Source organism: Vipera ursinii, assembly GCF_947247035.1.
Source record: "Vipera ursinii genome assembly, chromosome: 1".
NCBI classification, from domain to species: Eukaryota; Metazoa; Chordata; class Lepidosauria; order Squamata; family Viperidae; genus Vipera; species Vipera ursinii.
The window spans coordinates 199,766,477-199,787,205 of record NC_139512.1 but is presented as its reverse complement, the minus strand read 5'-3'; the positions used below and the strand labels follow the sequence as shown (position 1 = coordinate 199,787,205).

Genomic DNA, 20,729 nt, shown 5'->3' with positions numbered 1-20,729 from the left:
GGACCCTGGGCTCAGGTTGGTTTATTTCAATGCCAGGTCTGTGGTGAACAAGGCTCCCCTCATACATGATCTTATTGAGGAGGAGAACGCAGACCTGGCCTGCATCACGAAGACCTGGTTGGGCCAAGAGGGGGGTATCCCCCTCTTGGAACTATGCCCACCAGGATTTTGGGTGCTTCACCAGCCGCGGGTGGGGGTGGCAGTTATTATTAGGGAGAGTCTTTGTCCGCGAGTGGCCACTGTCCCTCAGATAGGCGAGTGTGAGTCTCTCCTTTTGAAGTGGGGTCTTGGAGTTCAGTTGGGCCTATTGATTACGTACCTGTCTCCCAGCTGCGTGTCATCAGCCCTGCCCATGCTCCTTGATGTCCTGCCTCGGTTGGCGATTGAGTTCCCAAGGCTTATCGTTCTGGGGGATTTCAATCTGCCTTCCGCGGTTGAGGCGTCTGAGTTGGCTCAGGAGTTCATGGCTTCCATGACAGCCGTGGACCTGACTCAAGGAATTCAAGACCTGACCCATAATGGAGGGCACACCCTCGACCTGGTTTTTATCTCTGGACAGTGGATTAATGATCTGGGTAGGGGGGATTTAACCATCCAACCCCTGTCATGGTCCAATCATTTTCGTCTCCGGCTAGACTTCCAATACGCCACCCCCCACCGCTGGGAGGCGGAACTGACCAGGTGGTTCCGCCCCAGGCGCCTGATGGACCCCGAGAGGTTCCAGATGGAACTTGGGACATTTCCTGCTTCCCTTGCCCACGACTGCTGAGGCCCTAGTGGTAGCCTGGGATAGGGCTGCTGCTGGGGCCTTGGATCGAGTTGTGCCTTTGCGGCCTCTGACTCAGTGCAGATCCCAGGTGGCCCCCTGGTTTAACGAGGAGCTCCGGGAGATGAAGCACCAGAAAAGACGCCTAGAGAGCTGTTGGAGGTCCAGCAGATCCGAATCTGATCAAAAACGGCTAAGAACTTGTCTTAAGTCTTACCTAGTGGCGATGGAAGCGGCAAAGTGTGTTTACCTTTCCGCTGTCATTGCGTCCGCAGATAACCATCCAGCTGCCCTGTTTAGAGTGACCCGCTCACTGTTAAATCAGCGACTGAGGAATGACCCCTTGCAGGGTAGGACTAAGGAATTTGTACAGTATCTGCAGGACAAAATTGCTCAGATCTGGACTGGTTTGGACTCCAACTGCGTGGAATCTGGCGGAGTGGACAGGACAGGTCTTGGTTATACTATTTGGGGTGAGTTTGACCCTGTTTCTTTGGATGATGTGGACAGGATTATGCGTAGACTGAGCTCTACAACTTGTTTATTGGACCCATGTCCCTCCTGGCTGGTTTTGGCCGCTGGGGAGGTGACAGGGGGCTGGCTCCAGGCAGTTGTCAACACTTTACTGATGGAGGGTGTCTTCCCCTCTGCCTTAAAAGAGGCAGTGGTGAGGCCCATTCTCAAGAAGCCTGCTCTGGACCTGGCCTCGTTGAATAACTATCGTCCTGTCTCCAACCTTCACTTTGTAGCGAAGGTTGTTGAGAGTGTTGTGGCACATCAGCTTCCGCAATTCCTGGATGAAGCGGACTATCTGGACCCATACCATTCCGGTTTCAGGCCCGGGTACAGCACGGAAATGGCATTGGTCGCACTGGTAGATGATGATTGGCAGGCCCAGGACAGGGGTTGTTCCTCTGTCCTGTTCCTACTTGATCTCTCAGTGGCTTTTGATACCATCGACTATGGTATCCTGCTGCGGCGGCTTGAGGGGTTGGGAGTGGGAGGCACTGTTTTACAGTGGTTCTCCTCCTACCTCTCAGGCCGCTCGCAGTTTGTATTGGCAGGGGGGCAGAGATCTACCCCGAGGCCCCTCACTTGTGGAGTGCCTCAGGGGTCGGTTCTCTTCCCCCTCCTGTTTAACATTTATATGAAGCCGCTGGGTGAGATCATCCATGGCTTTGGGGTGAGGTATCACCAATATGCAGATGATACCCAGTTGTTCATCTCCACCCCAAGCCAACCCAGTGATGCCCTTGACATGATGTCCCGGTGCCTGGAGGTGGTGCAGGTCTGGATGGGAAGGAACAGGCTCAGGCTGCATCCCTCCAAGACCGAGTGGCTGTGGATACCAGCATCTCGTATTGTCCAACATGTTCCACCTCTTTTGATGGGGGGGAGGTATTGCCCCCTCTGAAAGGGCTCGCAACTTGGGTGTCCTCCTGGATTCACAGCTTAACTTGGAGGATCATCTAAGTGCTGTGACCAGGGGGGGCCTTCGCACAGGTTCGCCTGGTGCTCCAGTTGCATCCGTTTTTGGACCGAGATGCCCTATGCACTGTCACCCACGCCCTTGTCACTTCTCGCCTGGATTACTGCAATGCTCTCTACATGGGGCTGCCCTTGAAGTGCATCCGGAGGCTTCAGCTGGTGCAAAATGCGGCCGCATGGGTGCTTATGGGAGTTTCTCGATACTCCCATGTTACATCACTCCTGCGTTAGCTGCACTGGCTTCCGGTTGTCCTCCAGGTGAGATTCAAGGTGCTGGTAATCACTTTTAAAGCCCTACATGGCTTAGGCCCGGGGTACTTGCGAGACCACCTGCTGCCATTATCAACCTCCCATCACCAGGTTCGCTCCCACAGAGTTGGCCTCCTCAGGGTGCCGTCAGCTAAGCAATGCCAGCTGGCAACCCCCAGGGGGAGAGCCTTCTCTGTGGGCGCACCGACCCTTTGGAATGAACTGCCCCCGGAGCTGAGAATGGCCCCAGACCTTTGGTCCTTCCGCCGTGACTTGAAGGTTCCAACAATCGGGCCTGGACTGACTAGTTTTAAATTTGGTTTTATTGGGTCTATTGTTATGTATTTACTTCATTGTTTAATTCTTTTATAAATTTTGTAGTTTATGTTTTTAACTTTTTATTGTTGTGAGCCACCCTGAGTCCTTAGGGAGAAGGGTGGCATATAAATTTAATAAATTCAATTCAATTCAATTCTTGTTTAGTTCTTCTGTGTAATTTTGCCACCTCTTCTTAATCTCTTCTGCCTCTGTTAGGTCCCTGCCATTTTGGTCCTTTATCATGCCCATTTTTTCATGAAACGTTCCCTTCATCTCTCCAATTTTCTTGAAAAGATCTCTGGTCCTCCCTATTCTATTGTTTTCTTCTATTTCTTTGCACTGTTCATTTAAGACGACATTCTTATCTCTTCTAGCTATTCTCTGGAATTGGGCATTCAATTGGGCGTATTTTTCTTTTTCTCCCTTGCCTTTCGCTTCCCTCCTTTCCTCAGCTATTTGCAAAGCTTCCTCAGACAGCCATTTGGCTTTCTTGCATTTCTTTTTCTTTGGGATGGTTTTAGTTGCTACCTGTTTTACAATGTTGTGAACCTCTGTCCATAGTTCTTCAGGCACTCTGTCTATCAGATCTAATTCCTTAAATCTATTTGTCACCTCTACTGTATATTCAACAGGGATATGATTTAATTCATACCTGAGTGGCCTAGTGCTTTTTCCTACTTTCTTCAGTTTAAGCCTAAACTTTGCAATGAGAAGCTCATGGTCTGAGCCACAGTCAGCTCCTGGTCTTGTTTTTACTGACTGTATAGAGCTTCTCCATCTTTGGCTGCAGAGCATATAGTCAATCTGATTTCTGTGTTGACCGTCTGGTGATGTCCATGTGTAGAGCCGTCTCTTGGGTTGTTGGAAAAGAGTGTTTGCTATGACCATCGTATTCTCTTGACAAAATTCTATAAGCCTGTGTCCTGCTTCATTTTGTACTCCAAGGCCAAACTTGCCTGTTATTCTGGTTATCTTTTGGCTTCCTACTTTAGCATTCCAATCCCCCATGATGATAAGGACATCATTTTTTGGTGTTAGTTCTATAAGGTGCTGTAGGGCTTCATAGAACTGGTCAATTTCATCCTCTTCAGCACCTGGTGGTTGGGGCATATACTTGGACTACTGTGATATTGAATGGTTTGCCTTGGATTCGAACTGAGATCATTCTGTCATTTTGAGGATTGTATCCCAGTATTGCTTTTCCTACCCTTTTATTGACTATGAAGGCTACTCCATTTCTTCTGACGGATTCTTGCCCGCAGTAATATACCTGATGGTCATCTGAATTAAATTCACCCATTCCTGTCCATTTTAGTTCGCTGATACCTAAGATGTCGATGTTCAGTCTTGTCATCTCTTTTTTGACCACATCCAGCTTTCCTTGATTCATGGATCTTACATTCCAGATTCCTATGGAGAGGAAATCTTTACAGCATCGGACTTTCCTTTCAACACCAGACACATCCGCAGCTGAGCGTCCTTTCAGCTTTGGCCCAGTCGCTTCATTCTTTCTGGCGCTACTAGTACTAGCCCTCTGCTCTTCCCCAGTAGCATATTAGACACCTTCCGACCTGAGGGGCTCATCTTCCAGTGTCATATCTTTTTTCCTTTTGGTACTGTCCATGGGGTTTTCATGGCAAAGATACTGGAGTGGTTTGCCATTTCCTTCTCCAGTGGAACACATTTTGTCAGAACTCTCGGCTATGACCTTTCCGTCTTGGGTGGCCCTGCATGGCATAGCTCATAGCTTCATTGAATTATGCAAACCCATTCGCCATGACAAGGCAGTAATCCATGAAGGGGTAGGAAAGATTACCTAGGTACATGAGAATGAGTGAGGAACTAGCAATCTTCCTGTCAGATAGTCCTATTTATGTGCAACGGGATATTAGCACAGAAGAAAAAAGAAATATGAAATAAAACATCTATCCCAACCAACCAAATTGAATATACATTTAAGGATGACAGATGTGTCAGCCTCATGGAGTAAACCAAATAGGAATTACAACCAAGTAATCTAATTTTACTTTATTATAAAGCTACATTGACAGAATTTTGCAAGTATGAAAGTACAGTTCTCTTCCTCCATCTCCTTTATAGCCTGAGAAACTCAGGAAGGGTCTGAGCCTCTTGCTCCTTTCACTATCTACCTATGGGCTATGTTGTCTCTTATCTGATTGTTCCCTTGGCAATGTCTCTTTGCCTAGTCTCCCAAGGTCTTTTTCACCATTACAAGATGGCCTTTCTCAGAAATTCATGGCAGATATCATTTTCGATGACTGCTATTCACAATTGACATATATTACTATAGTAACACTCTCAAGATTAGTTTCCTGGTAGCATAAGTGAAAGGGTGCTCTTACACACATGTTCTTCCTATGAGTATCGCATGTTGTGTTATTGATTACTGTAGAAATAAAATGCATAGTGTCGTAAGCTTTTGGTTTACTCCAATAGCATATCTATTTTTTTTTAAAATGATTATATGTCTATACAGGTGATTAGATTAAATGCTATCTTTAATACTCTAAATGACAATGGGAAGTCAAGGGACACAAAGTAAATCAATGGCACCGGCTGTGCAGAATAGATAATGAGTAGGTGCTTCCTCTTTCCCACAATTTGGAGATGGCATTCATAAAGATCTTGTCTATAAACTGATGAACCCAACCTCTATGCATTAATTTAATTCGCCTTCTGTAACATTGATATAGTGAACTCTCAGGATATAATTAAGTTTGCCACATTGTGCATTTTTTAAAAAAGTTATACCACTGGGGATAAAAAGAAGTTGGAGTATTGGAGCTGTTGCTGCTGCCCCCACCTGAATATATATTTGGTGCATAATTATTGATAGCTGTCTTACACTCTTGGCTTGTCAAGCAGCTAGGAAGATACAAGATGGTGGTCTCCGTATTGAGAAGCATTAGTATGTACAGCAGCAGATGGATGAGAAATTTATTTTTTTCACAAAGAAATCAAAATCCAATAATTTATTTTCTATTTTATTCCCTGATTTCATATAAAATTATTTCACTACCCTCCTGGCGGATCTGGGGACATCACTTAGGAACTTTTCTATAGCAATCATTAGCACTCAGCTATGTTAATATACCTAAGATTAAACAACATGTTTGTAAGAGTGAAATATGGCAGTTTCTGGAAGGTTGTTGACATTCAATATTCCAGCTGTGTGAACTAAAGCAATGCTAATAAAAACAGTAATTCAAATGACTAGAGCAAAGCCTCCCCACCCCCTCCCTTTAGCCAAATGCACCTTCAGTGGAATAGTTTTTAAATCATGAGATAGGAGTTATAAATTTCCAGTGTTGAATGCTAGTTTTACTGATGCTTGAGTACATATCAGTTTTACTTGGTGAAGTCCCTATGCTACTGCACATGTCATATTCCAAAACTATTTTCAGTTTTCTAGGCTGTACTGAGTTCTGCCTAAAATGTCATCATCGTGATTTTCTATACCTCTTTGTATACCTCAACCAATACTTTGTGATGCAATTATCAAAACATCACATTCATAGCTTGAGCCCTACAGCTGTTCAGCACTACCAGGCATGTTCTGAACACACCTCCCCTGCTAGTAACATTAGTTAGAAAAGATTTATGTTCACTGTTAAGCTTTTTCTTCAAATGAACTAGGAGAAAGAAAACCTTCACTTTTCCACATTACATCAAGGGCGGCTTGATTTCAGCGTTCCAATAATGATCATGTCCTCCAGTTATGAAAAGCGTGAATATTACTGGCAGCCTGGAAGTGCATTGTTCTATTTTTTTCATGTTTCAATCCTGCACATCTGTTAGAAAAATCAATTATTAAAATTCTAGTTTTAAATATTTCTTCAAAACTGTAACCTTTCCTGCGTGGTTTATTTAAAGAAGAAAAGAAAGGGAAAAGAAATGGTGGCTGGATAGTTTACTAGCCATCATAATTTCATTGAGAAATTATCTAATTTAGTCTCGTATTTCTGATTAGCTGAGACCTAGATGAATGTTTGCTGATGTGCATTCATTTTACAGTATGAATTGCTCTGAAAACAAAATATTGTGTAGTGCAGATATGTCAAACACAAGGCCCGGGGGCCAGATCCGGCCCGCGAAGTGGTTTCATGTGGCCCGCGAAGCCATCCTGGAAACAGTGAGGAAATGGCCCCCACTGCCTTGGCCCTGGCCCAGAGACTCTCCTTCTGCCAGAGACCCTCAGATCTGTCCCACTCCTGCCCAGGCCCCCATAGGCACCCTTGATGCGAACAACGTAGAGCTGGCCATGCCCACCCAGTAGGCCATACGCACTCTAGCCACGCCCACCCAGTAGGCCATGCCCACCCAGGCCATACCCCCCCGGCCCCGTGAGGCCAACTGCAATGATGATGCGGCCCTCAATGAAACTGAGTTTGACACCCCTGGTGTAGTGCATAAAGACATGTAAACAATTATATGTCAGTGAGATGTTTTTAGAAACAAAAACAGAGTCTGAAGGAAAAGATCCAGCAGATGGATTATGTTAGCAAAGACCAATCCATACCTGTTTATTGCTGCAGATAGGCTTTCAGGCAACACTAGATTTCACAGTTTAAACGTGCCAAAGAATGCTATTCTTCCATTGTGTGACCATTAAATTGCACTGGAGTGAATCTCTTTGCTGGTAATTTTCCATTCAATCTCCTATACTTGCAGAAATAGCCTGTTTCCATTTTCCTGAAGTGCATCTTGTGAAATGTGAGTCATAGAGTACCTGAATATCTGTTAAAGGAGTTTTGGGGGGGTGTGGAGAGAGGATGAGGTGTCATATTATTAACTGATAAAACAAGCAAAATTTTTCACTCAGTTTTTATTGGTCTTCATATATCTAAGAGAAGATAGAACTTCAGTTTTTCCATACAACCTGAAAATCAGTCAAACGAAGTGGTGGCATTTTTCTACATTCTATGAAAATATGGTATTTTTTTTAAAAAAACAACAATAAAAGCACGTTATAGTCATCATTTTTTTAATTTTAGCATTTCCTGCGAAAAACCTATGTTTGCATTTTACAATCCAGACACATAGCATCTGACTATGGAAGGAAATTCTGGGGCTTTATCATTTTTTGCAGATTATGTTTTTGTTATGGTAGAAATGATTGCTTGATGTGGGTTGAGAAACAGCAGTGATGACCTTGGCTTTTGGCTCCACTCAGTTTTCATGCACTGATGTGTTTTGTTCACAGAAGCCATTTTATGATCCTTGTCTTTCATATTTTCAGGGCATGGCTTGCATATATATGAAATTTTGTAGGGCAGATAACTCTGTGAACATGTGCAGCTGAAGACAAAGCCAGAAGGTGCAATCCCCATTTTTATAGCAAATGGAAAAATGGCCTTCTGACATCTGTCTATTGATGGATTTGGCTAGGATCTTTGATGATATATTGGCTCCTCTAATGAAAGTTATTACTTGGCTTTGGAAGGAGAGAATGGGCTCAGCTTAAAATTGGAAGGCCAGATTCCTGAAAGAAGTAGATATGTGGGTGTAAATAACATCGACTTTGTCAGATGGATCACCTTTAAATTGTTGTGTCACTTGTTTCTTCTCTTCTGGCTAATTCTCTCTTGACTCTTTGTGCTTTCCTCCTTTTTAGTATTCTAAAGGCATACTTGTTGCAGTACCTAAGCCTCAGTCTCTCTTATTACATTTACCTGTTTTATTCTTTTCCAAAATTGAGCCCTTAGCCAGAATTGTCTGAGCTGCTTCCTCTTAACAATTGGTTACCTGTGAGACTCCTCAAGTTCATTTCACTCGACTAAATTGATTCCCACATGCTTATGAAGATTGCTTTTTTTCTGGAGGCCATAGTGAAAGAGAACAGTCCCATATCATTGTAAGTGATAACACAGCTTGAAAATAAAAACCTATGAAAATAGTTGGCAAACTGGCCGTGTATTTTTAATCTCATAACTCATACACTGTACAGAACCTTCCACAATTGTCTGTACTGGGTTCTTGTGTGCTTTATTTTTTCTGCTGCCTCCTTCTATTTTTAAGATATTGATCGGGTTTAAATAGATTAGGAATAATCAAAATGTTGAAGCCGCTTGGCTTTCTGTATACATGTACAGAATGCATATATCCATGTATAACATATGTATGTGGATTTTAGTGTGTGCATGTATGAATGAGATTGTAACATGGGATCTTTAAGAAATAGTTACAGGATAGTGGGAATTTGTCCATATTGGATATGGAGATATTTAGTGAGAAAGGAACTATCGAGAAAACTATTCTGGAGAGTCAGTATTGCCTAGGATTACTTCGGTGGAAAGAGTCAACAGAGGAGCTGCCGGCAGTTCACATGGAGGGTGAGATGTCGGCTGTAATGTCTGGAGGTGCAGGGAGGAAGAGAGGAAATAGGTGGAGGTGGAACCAGCGTCATGCTCAGTGTTTTGGGCAGCGGAGGTAGAGTGGGGTGGCAGCTGTTGCAGCAGGGAAGTTTCCCTCCGGTGCTGACCATCTTCAGAAGAGGAGGTGATGTGACCGAAAGAGGAAATATGGTGAATGCGGAGGTCTAACATCTAGGCTAAAAGCTAGACCATATAGAGCAGGGGTCTCCAACCCCCGGTCCATGGACCAGCACTGGTACGCAGCATGCCAGCAAGCGGGCCGCACAAACAAACAAAGCTCCATCCTCGGGATGGAGGCAGTATTCAAAACCACACCCCCTCCGGTCTGTGGAAAAAACACTTTCTTCACGGAACCGGTCCCTGGTGCCCAAAAAGGTTGGGGACCTCTGATATAGAGTGTCTCTTCCATCTATTTTCTTTGCTAATGCTCGCTCCTTAGAGCCGAACATGGATTACATGAGGCTCGATTTAACAATAAACCTACAGGTGAGAAACTACTGTGTCATCATTGCAACAGAAACTTGGTTAGAGCACTCTGTCCCAGATAGTGCTGTTAGCTTGATGGGATTTTCAACATTTCGGCTGGACTGGAGTTTTGTTTTTAGTGGCAAATCCCTTGGAAGGGGTGTCTTTTTATATAAATGACAGATGGTGTAATAATGCCAAGGTGGTTTCAAGTCTTTGCTCCCCTGATGTGGAGCCTTGGACTATCAAATGTGACCCTTCTATCTGGGTGGGGAATTTTCTGTTATCGTTATCACAGCTGTGTATATTCCTCCTGGTGCAGACAGAGACGAGGCCCTGAATGTTCTCTATCATACCATCAGCGACTTACAGACTAGTTACTCGGAGGGTGCATGTATTGTAGTGGATGACTTTAACCAAGTGGATTTGAAAGCTACTCTTCCCCATTTCCATCAATATGTGGACTTTGTACGCAGAGGGGAGAATACACTGGATCTTGCTTAGTCTAACACCAAGAATGCATTCAAAGCTATCCTCCGCCCTCACCTGGGCTCTTCTGACCACCTCTCAGTGCTGCTTATTCCAGCATGTAAACCTTTATTACTCAGAGAAAAATCTGCAACGAAGCAGGTGAGGGTTGGTTGGAGGGAGCAATGGAAGCATTATAAGATTGCTTTGAGTGGATGGATTGGGGCAAGTTTAAAGAAGTAGCAACTGATAGCCAATATATAAAAATAGAGGAGTATATGTGTCTGCATATATTCAAAAGTGCACTGAGGATGTCTGTGTCCTTAAAAACATCATCATCATCATCATCATCATCATCAGAAGAAGAAGAAGAAGAAGAAGAAGAAGTTTATAGATTAGCCCATAGGCCATATCAAAATTCAGAATTCTAAACATACAATATTAATAAAATCCTATAAGAACAAATTATAATGAAGCTGGAGTAAAAAACAATAATTTAAAATATAGAGAAGTAAAGTAAGTAAAACCTATCCCAATCAGTCCCACGTCTGCCGATCTTATCTGAACCATTTTACTCAAATACTAAGCTGCGTTAAGTGTTGTCTTCAGATTTTGGCCACACATAAGATATGTTATTTTAATATGGGGTTCCCAATGGGTCATTTGTTTAATGTATGAACTAAGATACTTGTCTCTCACCCTCCTATACAAACAACAATCAAATAGTATGTGAGCCAAGTCTCCTACTTCTACCACTCCACAAATGCAGATATGTCCACCATATGATATAGAATGGAACCTCCCACATCTGACCATCCTTAAAAACATTGTTGTGAGTTCTAATTAAAAATTGTGGTTGACATATGAGGCTTGCAAGATGTTGAAAGCACGGAATGTTATGCTGTCACTTAGAACAGCCAGAGCTAATTTGAAAAGCGCCATAAAAAGAGCAAAGCAAGCCCATTGTCAGAAAGTTCAGAACTTTTTTTCAGGACCCAACAAACACCGGGCAAATTGGCAAGGAATCCAGGCCATCGCAGACTATAAGGTGGCTCCATCGAGATGAAAGGACAGTGGACTTCTTAAATGAGCTGAACACATTTTTTGGAAGATTTGAGGCATCAAATAGCACCCCTGCAAGGAAAGCTGTGCCCCATCCTGACGAGCAATTATCTGGGCCTGCTTACCATTGATGTTACCTCAGTCCAGAGGATATTGTGGAAAGTTAACATTCAGAAGGTAGCAGGCCCAGATAATATCCCCAGGTGTGCTCTTAGGGAATGTGCACATGAGCTGGTTTGTGTTCTTATAGCTATTTTCAATCTTTCATTGCAGCAGGCAGTGTTTTAAGACAGCCATTATTTTGCCAGTGCCAAAAAAGTCTACAATTATGGGTCTCAATGATTACTGTCCAGTTGCACTTACTTCCATCATTATGAAATGTTTTGAGAGGCTGATAAAGGATATTATTGTATCTAGCCTCCCACCAGCATTTGACTCGCTTCACTTTGCTAACCGTTCAAATAGTTCTACAGAGGATGCTATTTCTTCTGTTCTCCTTCTGAGGAAAGAAATACTCATGTGTGAATGCTGTTTGTTGACTTCAGTTTGGCATTTAATACAATCATAACTCGGCATCTAGTAAATAAACTGGGCCTTTTAGGCTTTAATACTGCTCTGTGCAACTGGATTCTTGATTTTCTTATTGATAGGCCCCAGTATGTGCGAGTGACTTGGGACTTGGGACTAATATTTCTAACACCATTTCCTGGAGCACAGGTTCTCCTCAAGGCTGTGTCCTAAGTCCACTGTTGTTCACCCTGTTGACCCATGACTATTGTGCAAGGTTTGCCACCAACCATATCATGAAGTATGCCAATGATACAACAGTAAGGGACCTTATTCAAGATGACAGTGAGGGTGCTTCCTGCAAGGAGGTAGAGACTTTGGTGAACTGCTGTAATAAAAACAGCCTAGATCATTGTCGATTTCTGAAAAGGCAGGCACACTCCTCTGTGTATTAATGATTCACCTGTGGAGATGGTTAGCAGCATCAAATTTCTGGATGTGTAGCTAATGAGTAGGCTGGCTTGGTTGCTCAACAGTGAGACACTGGTGAAGCGGGCACAGCAGTGCCTGCATTTTCTGCGTTGCATGAGAAAACTGCATCTTCCTTCCCCTGTCCTTATCACTTTCTATAGAGGGACAATCGAGAGCATCCTGTCATATTGCATTGCAGTCTGGTTTGGAAGCATTACTGCATCTGACAGGAAGGTGGTGCAGAGAGTGGTGAGGATGGAAGAAAAGGTTATTGGGAGTTTACTCCCTTCTATCCAGGACATGACATATAAGCGTTGCTTGACCAGGGTCCACAAGATTGTCTGGGACATTACACATCCTCTTCATGACCTGTTTTCCTTGTTACCTTCTGGGAGGAGGCTTCGTGGTATCCAAAGCAGAACATCCAGATTTAGTCATAGTTTTGTTCCATACAGTATCAACTTTGTGAACTCTCAAGCTTCCTCTTTCTGCTATGTATTCAAGATGGACAGTGATTAATATTTATATGCATTTACATGTAAGGGTACGAGATGAGGACCCAGATTGTTGGGGGCAATTAAGCTGACTTTGTAATAATACCGCTTGGTGGGGGTGAAAGCCCTAATAAGCAGGCATATACATAGAATGAAGGCTACTGCTAAGCTTGTAAGCCACCCTGAGTCTTCGGAGAAGGGCGGGATATAAATGGAATAAAAATAAATAAATAAAAATTAAAATAAATATACATATATATGTATATAGCATGTTTATATGTGTGTTATGTACGTCTACACTTTTGAGAGCAGGCAACAGAGTTCCATTTTTAATGTGTGCCAGTGTGCCCACAGTAAAAAAATGACAATAAAAGTTATCTTATCTTATACAATGCATAAATCTTCATATGTGGCAGTAGGATAGGTACTGTTAAAAAAAAAACTGAAGGGCCACAACCTATTGGCATAGAAAGTTCTCCAGCTGCTCTTATTAAGCAAGATTTCTCTCCCCATTTTTGCACTGCTCTGCCATTCAATTAGACTTCCTTTTCAAGTGGTGGGATTTTGTTGCTATTGCACCAAAGTACTCAGAGAAAGATAAGCTAGCACCTTTGAGAAGCACTTGAGTCATGTTCCCAAACTGTACTGTACAGTCAATTCTGAATATAGATCAAGACAATTTTCCTATTCGTTCTTGAAAATGAAAGGAACATAGGAAGAGAATAGGAACTATTAACTTAGTGCTGCCTTTGAATATTTCTCTCTCTCTCTCTCTCTCTCTCTCTCTCTCTGACTTTCTTACTCTCTGTGTGGGAGGGAGGGAGGAAGGAAGGAAGGAAGAAGGAAGGAAGGAAGGAAGGAAGGAAGGAAGGAAGGAAGGAAGGAAGGAAGGAAGGAAGGAAGGAAGGAAGGAAGAAGCTTTTCATTTCTTATCAGACTTTTGCCATTTGTAAAGCTTTTTATAGATTGCTCCTATGTAGCTGAATAAACAAGCTATATGAATTTCGATATGTGCGTGTACTGTTTTATCACAGCTTTGAGCTAGGGCACTGTAGTATAAATATTAACATTTTAAAGGTGAATCATTCTTCAAAAGAAAAAGAAAAAAAAAGCATTTGTTTTGAAAAGAGCCTGTGCATAAACAACCACAGATCTGAGTCAATTGAAATACAGTCTAGGTAGTCTTGGTGTACATACTGTTCAATATAGTTCATCATCAAACAGGCATAGAAAAATAAGCCAGGGGATCAAGGCAGAAAAAAACTATTTGCTGAAGGGATTAGAAACTTACATGGAAGGTACATTAGATTTGCTGTTTTTGAAATATATAGTTCTTAAAATAGTATTTGCATGGATTCAGTTATGTGGATCCCCACTAAAATAATTCCTCTTGAAAATCTTTTAATCATATCTGTCAACTTTTCAAATGGCAACAAGGGGGGAATTAAAGGTTTATCCTCCTTGATTTCTTTTCTTGAGGACAAAGATAAATAAAGCTGAAAGGTTGCTTGTCATGAGCAGCTACTACCTGAGTACTATCTTCTTAATTCTTTCTTTCCTTCTTTTTTGTTTTTCCCTTCTTCTATCTCCCTTAGGATTACACCCATGTTGACTACTAAATGCATTTAATATATCAACAGACTTTTTAAAACAAAAATAAAGATAGTACCTATAAAAACAGGGTATGTAAATGTGGTGTCTAAACAGCAGGTAATGCTACCAATTTAGTATCAATTAAGAAAAGAGTGCTGAGTCCAATATGAACATATATGAATAACACATGTTATACAGTTCTATATAAGGATATGTACAGGTATGCGTATACATAACTGATTTTCTTTCTGATCTTAGGTTTTCCAAATGAGCCAGCTGCAGCCATTGCACTTACCACAATCAAGGAGTGGCTAAGCAAGAATGATAACGAGGTATGGTTATAGACATGATCTTATGTTAAGATGTGTGCTTCAGTGTTTACCTTCAAGAAATGACAGAGAAGTGGAATACTGATTTTTAGTATGTGAAGTAGTAAATAATATACCTGGATGTTAAAGATTATAGAAAGTCATCCATATTACGGGAAAAAAGAGTCCTCTGTAGCTTTTAGGGGAAAAAACACATAGAAACAGAAAATTGACCTGGTGGTCCATTGAGTCTACCCTTTGAGTTTGTTTCTTTTTAATTAATTCATTTATTATTTGTAATTGTTGTTTTTATATTTTATTTATTTTTATTTTAAATTTTTGCTGGATGGTGGATATGTGTTTATCCTAAGAATGTTTAAATCTGTTACTGATGATCATGTTGTTGATCAGATGATGTCTGTGGCATTTTCCAAGGCTTTTACACACAGTCTCAAGTTTGTCATGTAGGCCAATATGGGACCTGATAAACCCTGAAATTTTCAGGCTTGTTATGACTGAATGATGAATCAAAGGTAATCCTAATGGTAAACCTAAATTCTTCAGAATTTAATTGTTTAACTTTAATGGAACAGTACTGTATATGGTGTAACATAGGAAGAATAGGAGATGAGAGAGTGAATAAAAAATCCTGATGTGTTAAATAGATTAAACAACCAGTGAATTTTGTTATGATCAAAAGTATTTGCAATGCAATCCTATTCATATTTACCCAGGAGTAAGTTCCCTTGAACAATTAAGTTCTGAAGAATTTACTGTATTTGGGCTGCAAGCATTCTGCTAAGACTGTTAAATGATAGTAAATAATTTGTGTTTTTAGTATCTCTTCACTGGCATTTTGTCCTTTTTTTTGCAACACATGTATGATAATCCTAGTGGAATTTGCTTCTCATCTGTAGGACTGCAGCTTTTAACTAAAATTTTGAATGAGAGGTTACATTTAGCTTAATTTCGAGGTGCATTCATTTGTATAGATCTTGCTAGACAGCATGCCTGGCTGAGGAATTCTGGGAGTTGAAGTCCACAAGTCATAAAAGGGCCAAGTTGCTAGATTTTAAAAGAAAGCTGGGGGATTCAATCATTTTTTTAATGTTTTGTATGAATCGATTCAGACTTTAATTATTATATGCATTTGCTGTATACTTTTCTTATTGTTCTATTATGCTTGTTTACTTTCATACATTTATTTTTAGGACTTTTCAAACATTTATTTAGTTATCTGTTTATTTATTCTTATATCTATACTGCCATGTCTTCCAAAGAGTCACAATGGAATATTGTAACCAGATTATAGACTGAATCCAAAGTAGTCCATTCACACATGTAAGATGTTCCTCATACATATAAGAGCTGCTTTCATTAGAATGATAAATAAGAATGAAACTAAATCATTGAATAATATTATTACTGCTCAGATAATGTATATGATGATTTGCATGAATTTGTGCAATTTTTTGCTTAATGGCCATAAAGAGGACTAGTGTGTGCTGCTAACAAAGTACGGCATAATTACTTAAATTTATTTCTAATCTGCCCAGTAACAAGTCACCTTTGTGACACTTTTGTAGAGTGAAAACTAAGTCAGTATAAAATTACTTTAGAAACACCCGTAAGCCCTTGTATTATAATCTTTGCAAATATTCCCTTTTTTCATACTGCTCTGAATTCAGAGCTGATTGTTAACATTTATGAGGATTAAAACAATAAGGCAGGCATTTAAAAAGAGAGGCTTAGATTTTTCAAATTAAATTTAGCGAGCTAACCTTGTATCCAAACTACATTCGAAAAATGTTTCATAGGTTAACGAAATAGCTGTTCTGGTCTCCTCACCAAGGCTTTCTTTTGAGATTTCAAAAGATGGGAAAGACTTTCAAAAGAGCATGAGATTAAGCATCTGGCATATGCTCTACAGATGTCAGCAATTCCTAAGTAAATATATTTAGGATTTATTACTGATTTGCCATTGCAAATGAACAAGAACCTAAAGTTCTTACAAAATCTATTCTACTGTGTTATAGGATATGGAGTAAAAGTTACTGTATGTTAATTATAAAATTTAGCAGGTTGGAAACAATTTTGCTGCTGAATTTTGATGGTCTATATTTGGTTTTCTCTGTAGAAATACTTTACAACCTCCTGAACCAAGTGGAGTAAATTTTAAACTGGAAAAAAAGCCACAGACCAAATGATGAGTTGGTTCTTGAGTTGTTCTCTATAAATTAGTATGGTCTTAAAATATAAACTGATGTGGAACTAATTTCTGAGCATGTTTGATGTCTCCTGATTTGCAGCTAGCAATAAATCAAATATGGAAGTTAGTAAGTAACAGTATATTGTATGTACAGAAACTTTACAAGAATGGCAATTATCAGCAATACTGGACTAATTTTCTGCAGCTACTTTAGTTTATTTCTTTAGTAAACTGCATTTTCACTTTTTAAAATGTGGTTTAAAGGTTTAATGCAATTATTTAGTTTACAGAATAGGGCTTGGCTTCATGCTAAAGAAAATTATCCCTCAGAAGGAATTAACTTGAGAAAAGCACATTAAGCCCATTAAGTGAAAGGTTGCTGGTTTGGTGATTAGGACAAAGATACTGCCTCTTGTTTGTTCATGCTAATATTACAAAAGAAAGCAATTTTGGGCTAGTGGCTTCAATGGTAATTTCTCCCTCCTTCACATAAATCTTTGCAAACACTGTGCTTATTGTGGATGCTTCCATATGAAATGTGCATTCTGTAAAAAAGATCCAGAATGGCATGACATTGTACGCATTGTCATATACACTATCTCATACAAATATGGAACTGAAGGCTTAGAATTAGGGCTGACTGCCATTGAAATTAATGGTGAAAAATAGTTCAGTTTCCACTTCTTGCAAGAAATGTTATATGGTTTAACTGAGTTGGGTTGGGTTGGGTTGGTGTGCAGCCACCCAACAAAAATTTTTATTTAGCTCATCTGTTTCTTGGCTGATGTTATTATCCTTTACTGCTTATAGTTTCTAACTGGCTCCTTTGGCTTAATGCTGATTTACTTGGAGTTGTGTTGACCACTGACCTGGTAGCTACCCAGGCCAAATATTCCTCCCCTTGTTCACTCACGGCAGACCAAAGGCAACGAGCAAAAAAGATTTCTCTGTCACCAATATTTCAAATCAATTTGCCTCTAGAGCAAGTAAACAAAATTACAGTTGGTGGTACTGTTTTATTTATTTTGGAAAGGCTTTTTTCCCAACCCTTTTAAATCTTATATTTTTTAAAAAAATCAAAATAGATCAAGGGAAGGGAAGGAGGGAAATGGTAGAGGAACAAGGTGAGATTTCCCAAAAGGGGAGCAAGGGGATAAATTCTTAATGGAAACTTATTTCTACCCCATTCCTGTCACTGATGAACTTGTTTCCTTAGACAGAAATTGCTGGCCTTTATGCCTGAATCTTTCTAGAAGGGATGCTTGAAACATACAGCTTCCTCCTTCTTTTCTGATATAAAGGACCAGGTTAGTTTCTTGATGCGATTCCTAAGAGACTGAAAACAAAGCCCACAAGGGGCCTTGGTTGCACAACTCTGGATGCCATTTTGGACATTTAAATACTATTTCTGATATAGTTGAATGATCCAAGGCATGATCTACAATATAATGACATGTTTAATTACCATAGTTCAGGGGTGTCAAACTCAATTTCATTGAGGGCCGCATCAGCATTGCAGTTGCCCTCAGGGGGCCGGGTGGGTATGGCCAGGGTGGGCATGGCCTATTGGGTGGCCGTGGCTAGAGTGTGTATGGCCTACTGGGTGAGCGTGGCCAGCTCTACATCGTTCGCATCAAGGGTGCCTATGGGGGCCCAGGCAGGAGTAGGACAGATCTGAGGGTCTCTGGCAGAAGGAGGGTCTCTGGGCCAGGGCCAAGGCAGTGGGGGCCATTCCCTCACTGTTTCCAGGATGGCTTCGCGGGCCACATGAAACCACTTCGCGGGCCGGATCCAGCCCCCGGGCATTGTGTTTGACATGTCTGCCATAGTTGATTATTATAATAAGGAAGCCCAATGGTGGAGGCACTGCTGTAGCAAGGATAATGCTTATACACAGTAGAAATTCTGGAGTGAAACATCCAATATGGTCAGTGGTAATGAACTTTTGAATTAATGAACCGATGCAGTGCTAATACTGGTGAACAAATCATAGTTATTAGATATTTTTTATTTATTACAATAAGAACAAGTAATAGGAATTGATATTTTTGTTTTTGGTACTTAGAATATACTCACAAATGAACGGGTTTGTTCACCTTGGATTGAAATGAATCTTGAAATTTTGTTCAGGTTTCCTCTTCCAGCAGGGGACTTTCTCTCTGAAGAAAATTCATTAAAAAGAAACATTGATAGTAGTTTTAAAAAGCAAGAGAAAAACCTTTTTTTTCCCCTTAGAAGATCTTATACTTAATTAAGTACAGGTAATCCTTAACTTACTTCCACAACTGACTTCAACATTTCCATTACTAAGCAAGACAGTTGTTGAGTTTTGCCCCATTTTATGATCTTTCTTGCCACAGTTGTTAAGTGAATCGCTGCAGTTGTTAAGTTAGTAACACAGTTACTGAGTGAATCTGGCTTCCCTATTGACATTGCTGGTCAGAGGTTTGCAAAAGGAGATCTCATGACTCCAGGACACTGCAATGGTCATAAATGCATGCCTGCTGCCAAGCATCTAAATTTTTATCATGTGACCATGGGGTTGCTCTTACAGTTGTAAGTGTAAGTTTTTCAGTGCTGTTGTAACTTTCAAACAGTCAGTAAACAATTGGTTGGACTATCTGTATACATCTTTGGGTACGTTTGCTTCCTCTCTTCCGCCACTCTCTTTATTTCTTATTAAGGATCTGTGTAGATATTTCTGTAATGGTAGTAGCAAAAACAAAAGTCACTTGAATCAGTTTTGAGGCTAAGGATCAGTAAATTAGCAGCACAGCATTTCATTTTAAAAGCAGTGTTCTCTGGGGTAGTTGAACATTAGTTCCTTCTATTTCTATATTCTAATTAAGGTAATAATCACAGGTTGTTGATTGAAGTGAAAATAAGCCATCATCCTGCTGTCATCTAGCTTTAGTCAATAATGAGAAAATATACTTTTTAAAATTTGTACTAACAAAGGTTATTATCTTAATTTATAGCACATCTTTTCATTATATTAAAGATAATTCATGTTCATTTAGTAGGGCTTCCAACGAGCTTGCCTTCATCCACTAATTTTTTTTCTGCTTCTTTTACTTAAATGATTCAAATAATCTTTTTCTTTTTTAATAAAATGTTATTCGGATTTTAATTACCGAATAAAAAGCAGAAAGAACTAATATTTGGAATGAAAAAAGAGAAAAGAAAAAAAAAAGATTTTTATTCTAATCCTCGAAACCATATCTCATGACTGTTTCTCACAAAAAGTCAATAAGGGGGTTCCAATCATCATTACACTTAGGTAATGTCTATCTTTAATTACAGCAATCACTATGGTCATCTTTGTGAGTTCCATCCTCTTAATTATCCATTCTTCTTTTGTGGGTAAAGTCAAATCTTTCCACCTTTGTGCATATAATAATTTCCCTGCAGTTGTTATACAGTATATAAAGACAAAATTTCATATTTTTCCCCCAGCTGCTTATCCATCAAGCTGAAAAGAAAATTCTCTGATTTCAATTGCAAATGAATCTTCAGAAACTTCTGTATTATTACATATTATATAAGTGAGCCCAACATTTTCTAGCTTTTTCACGTGTCTATCAAACATGATTAAAAAGTCCCTTCTTGTTGGTCAATTAGCCATTTCATAATAAAAAATAACTATAATGATCATTAATTAAACATTAATTCTATATTTAATGTGTTAGCATTTAATTAATTTAAAGAAATAACGGTACAGTTCTCTCAGAGGAGCATGTCCTATTATTTTTACTCATCATGTTTCCATTTCTGAAATGGAGACGTTATTTCATTTGATACCTTGTTGATGAACTATATCAGTAGAACAGAAAGGATTGTTTTCTTGCTGTTACGTCAGAGTTCCCATAAGAAGAGCCCACAGGACAAGTCAGTAGTGAACATCCTAAAGTTAGTACTCAGAGCACCTTGGTGCTT

The 20,729-nt window shown here is 40.3% G+C and overlaps 1 protein-coding gene across 2 annotated transcripts in view; it reads left to right on the top strand.

Moving 5' to 3' along the window:
• The window catches only part of MACROD2 (mono-ADP ribosylhydrolase 2), a 1,127,318-nt gene that overhangs the window by 678,693 nt on the left and 427,896 nt on the right, over positions 1-20,729 (top strand). For both annotated transcript variants that reach the window (XM_083369818.1, XM_083369817.1), the window contains exon 8: positions 14,535-14,608. In XM_083369818.1, the coding sequence (XP_083225944.1) occupies positions 14,535-14,608 (74 nt within the window). The remainder of the gene's footprint in view (positions 1-14,534; positions 14,609-20,729) is intronic.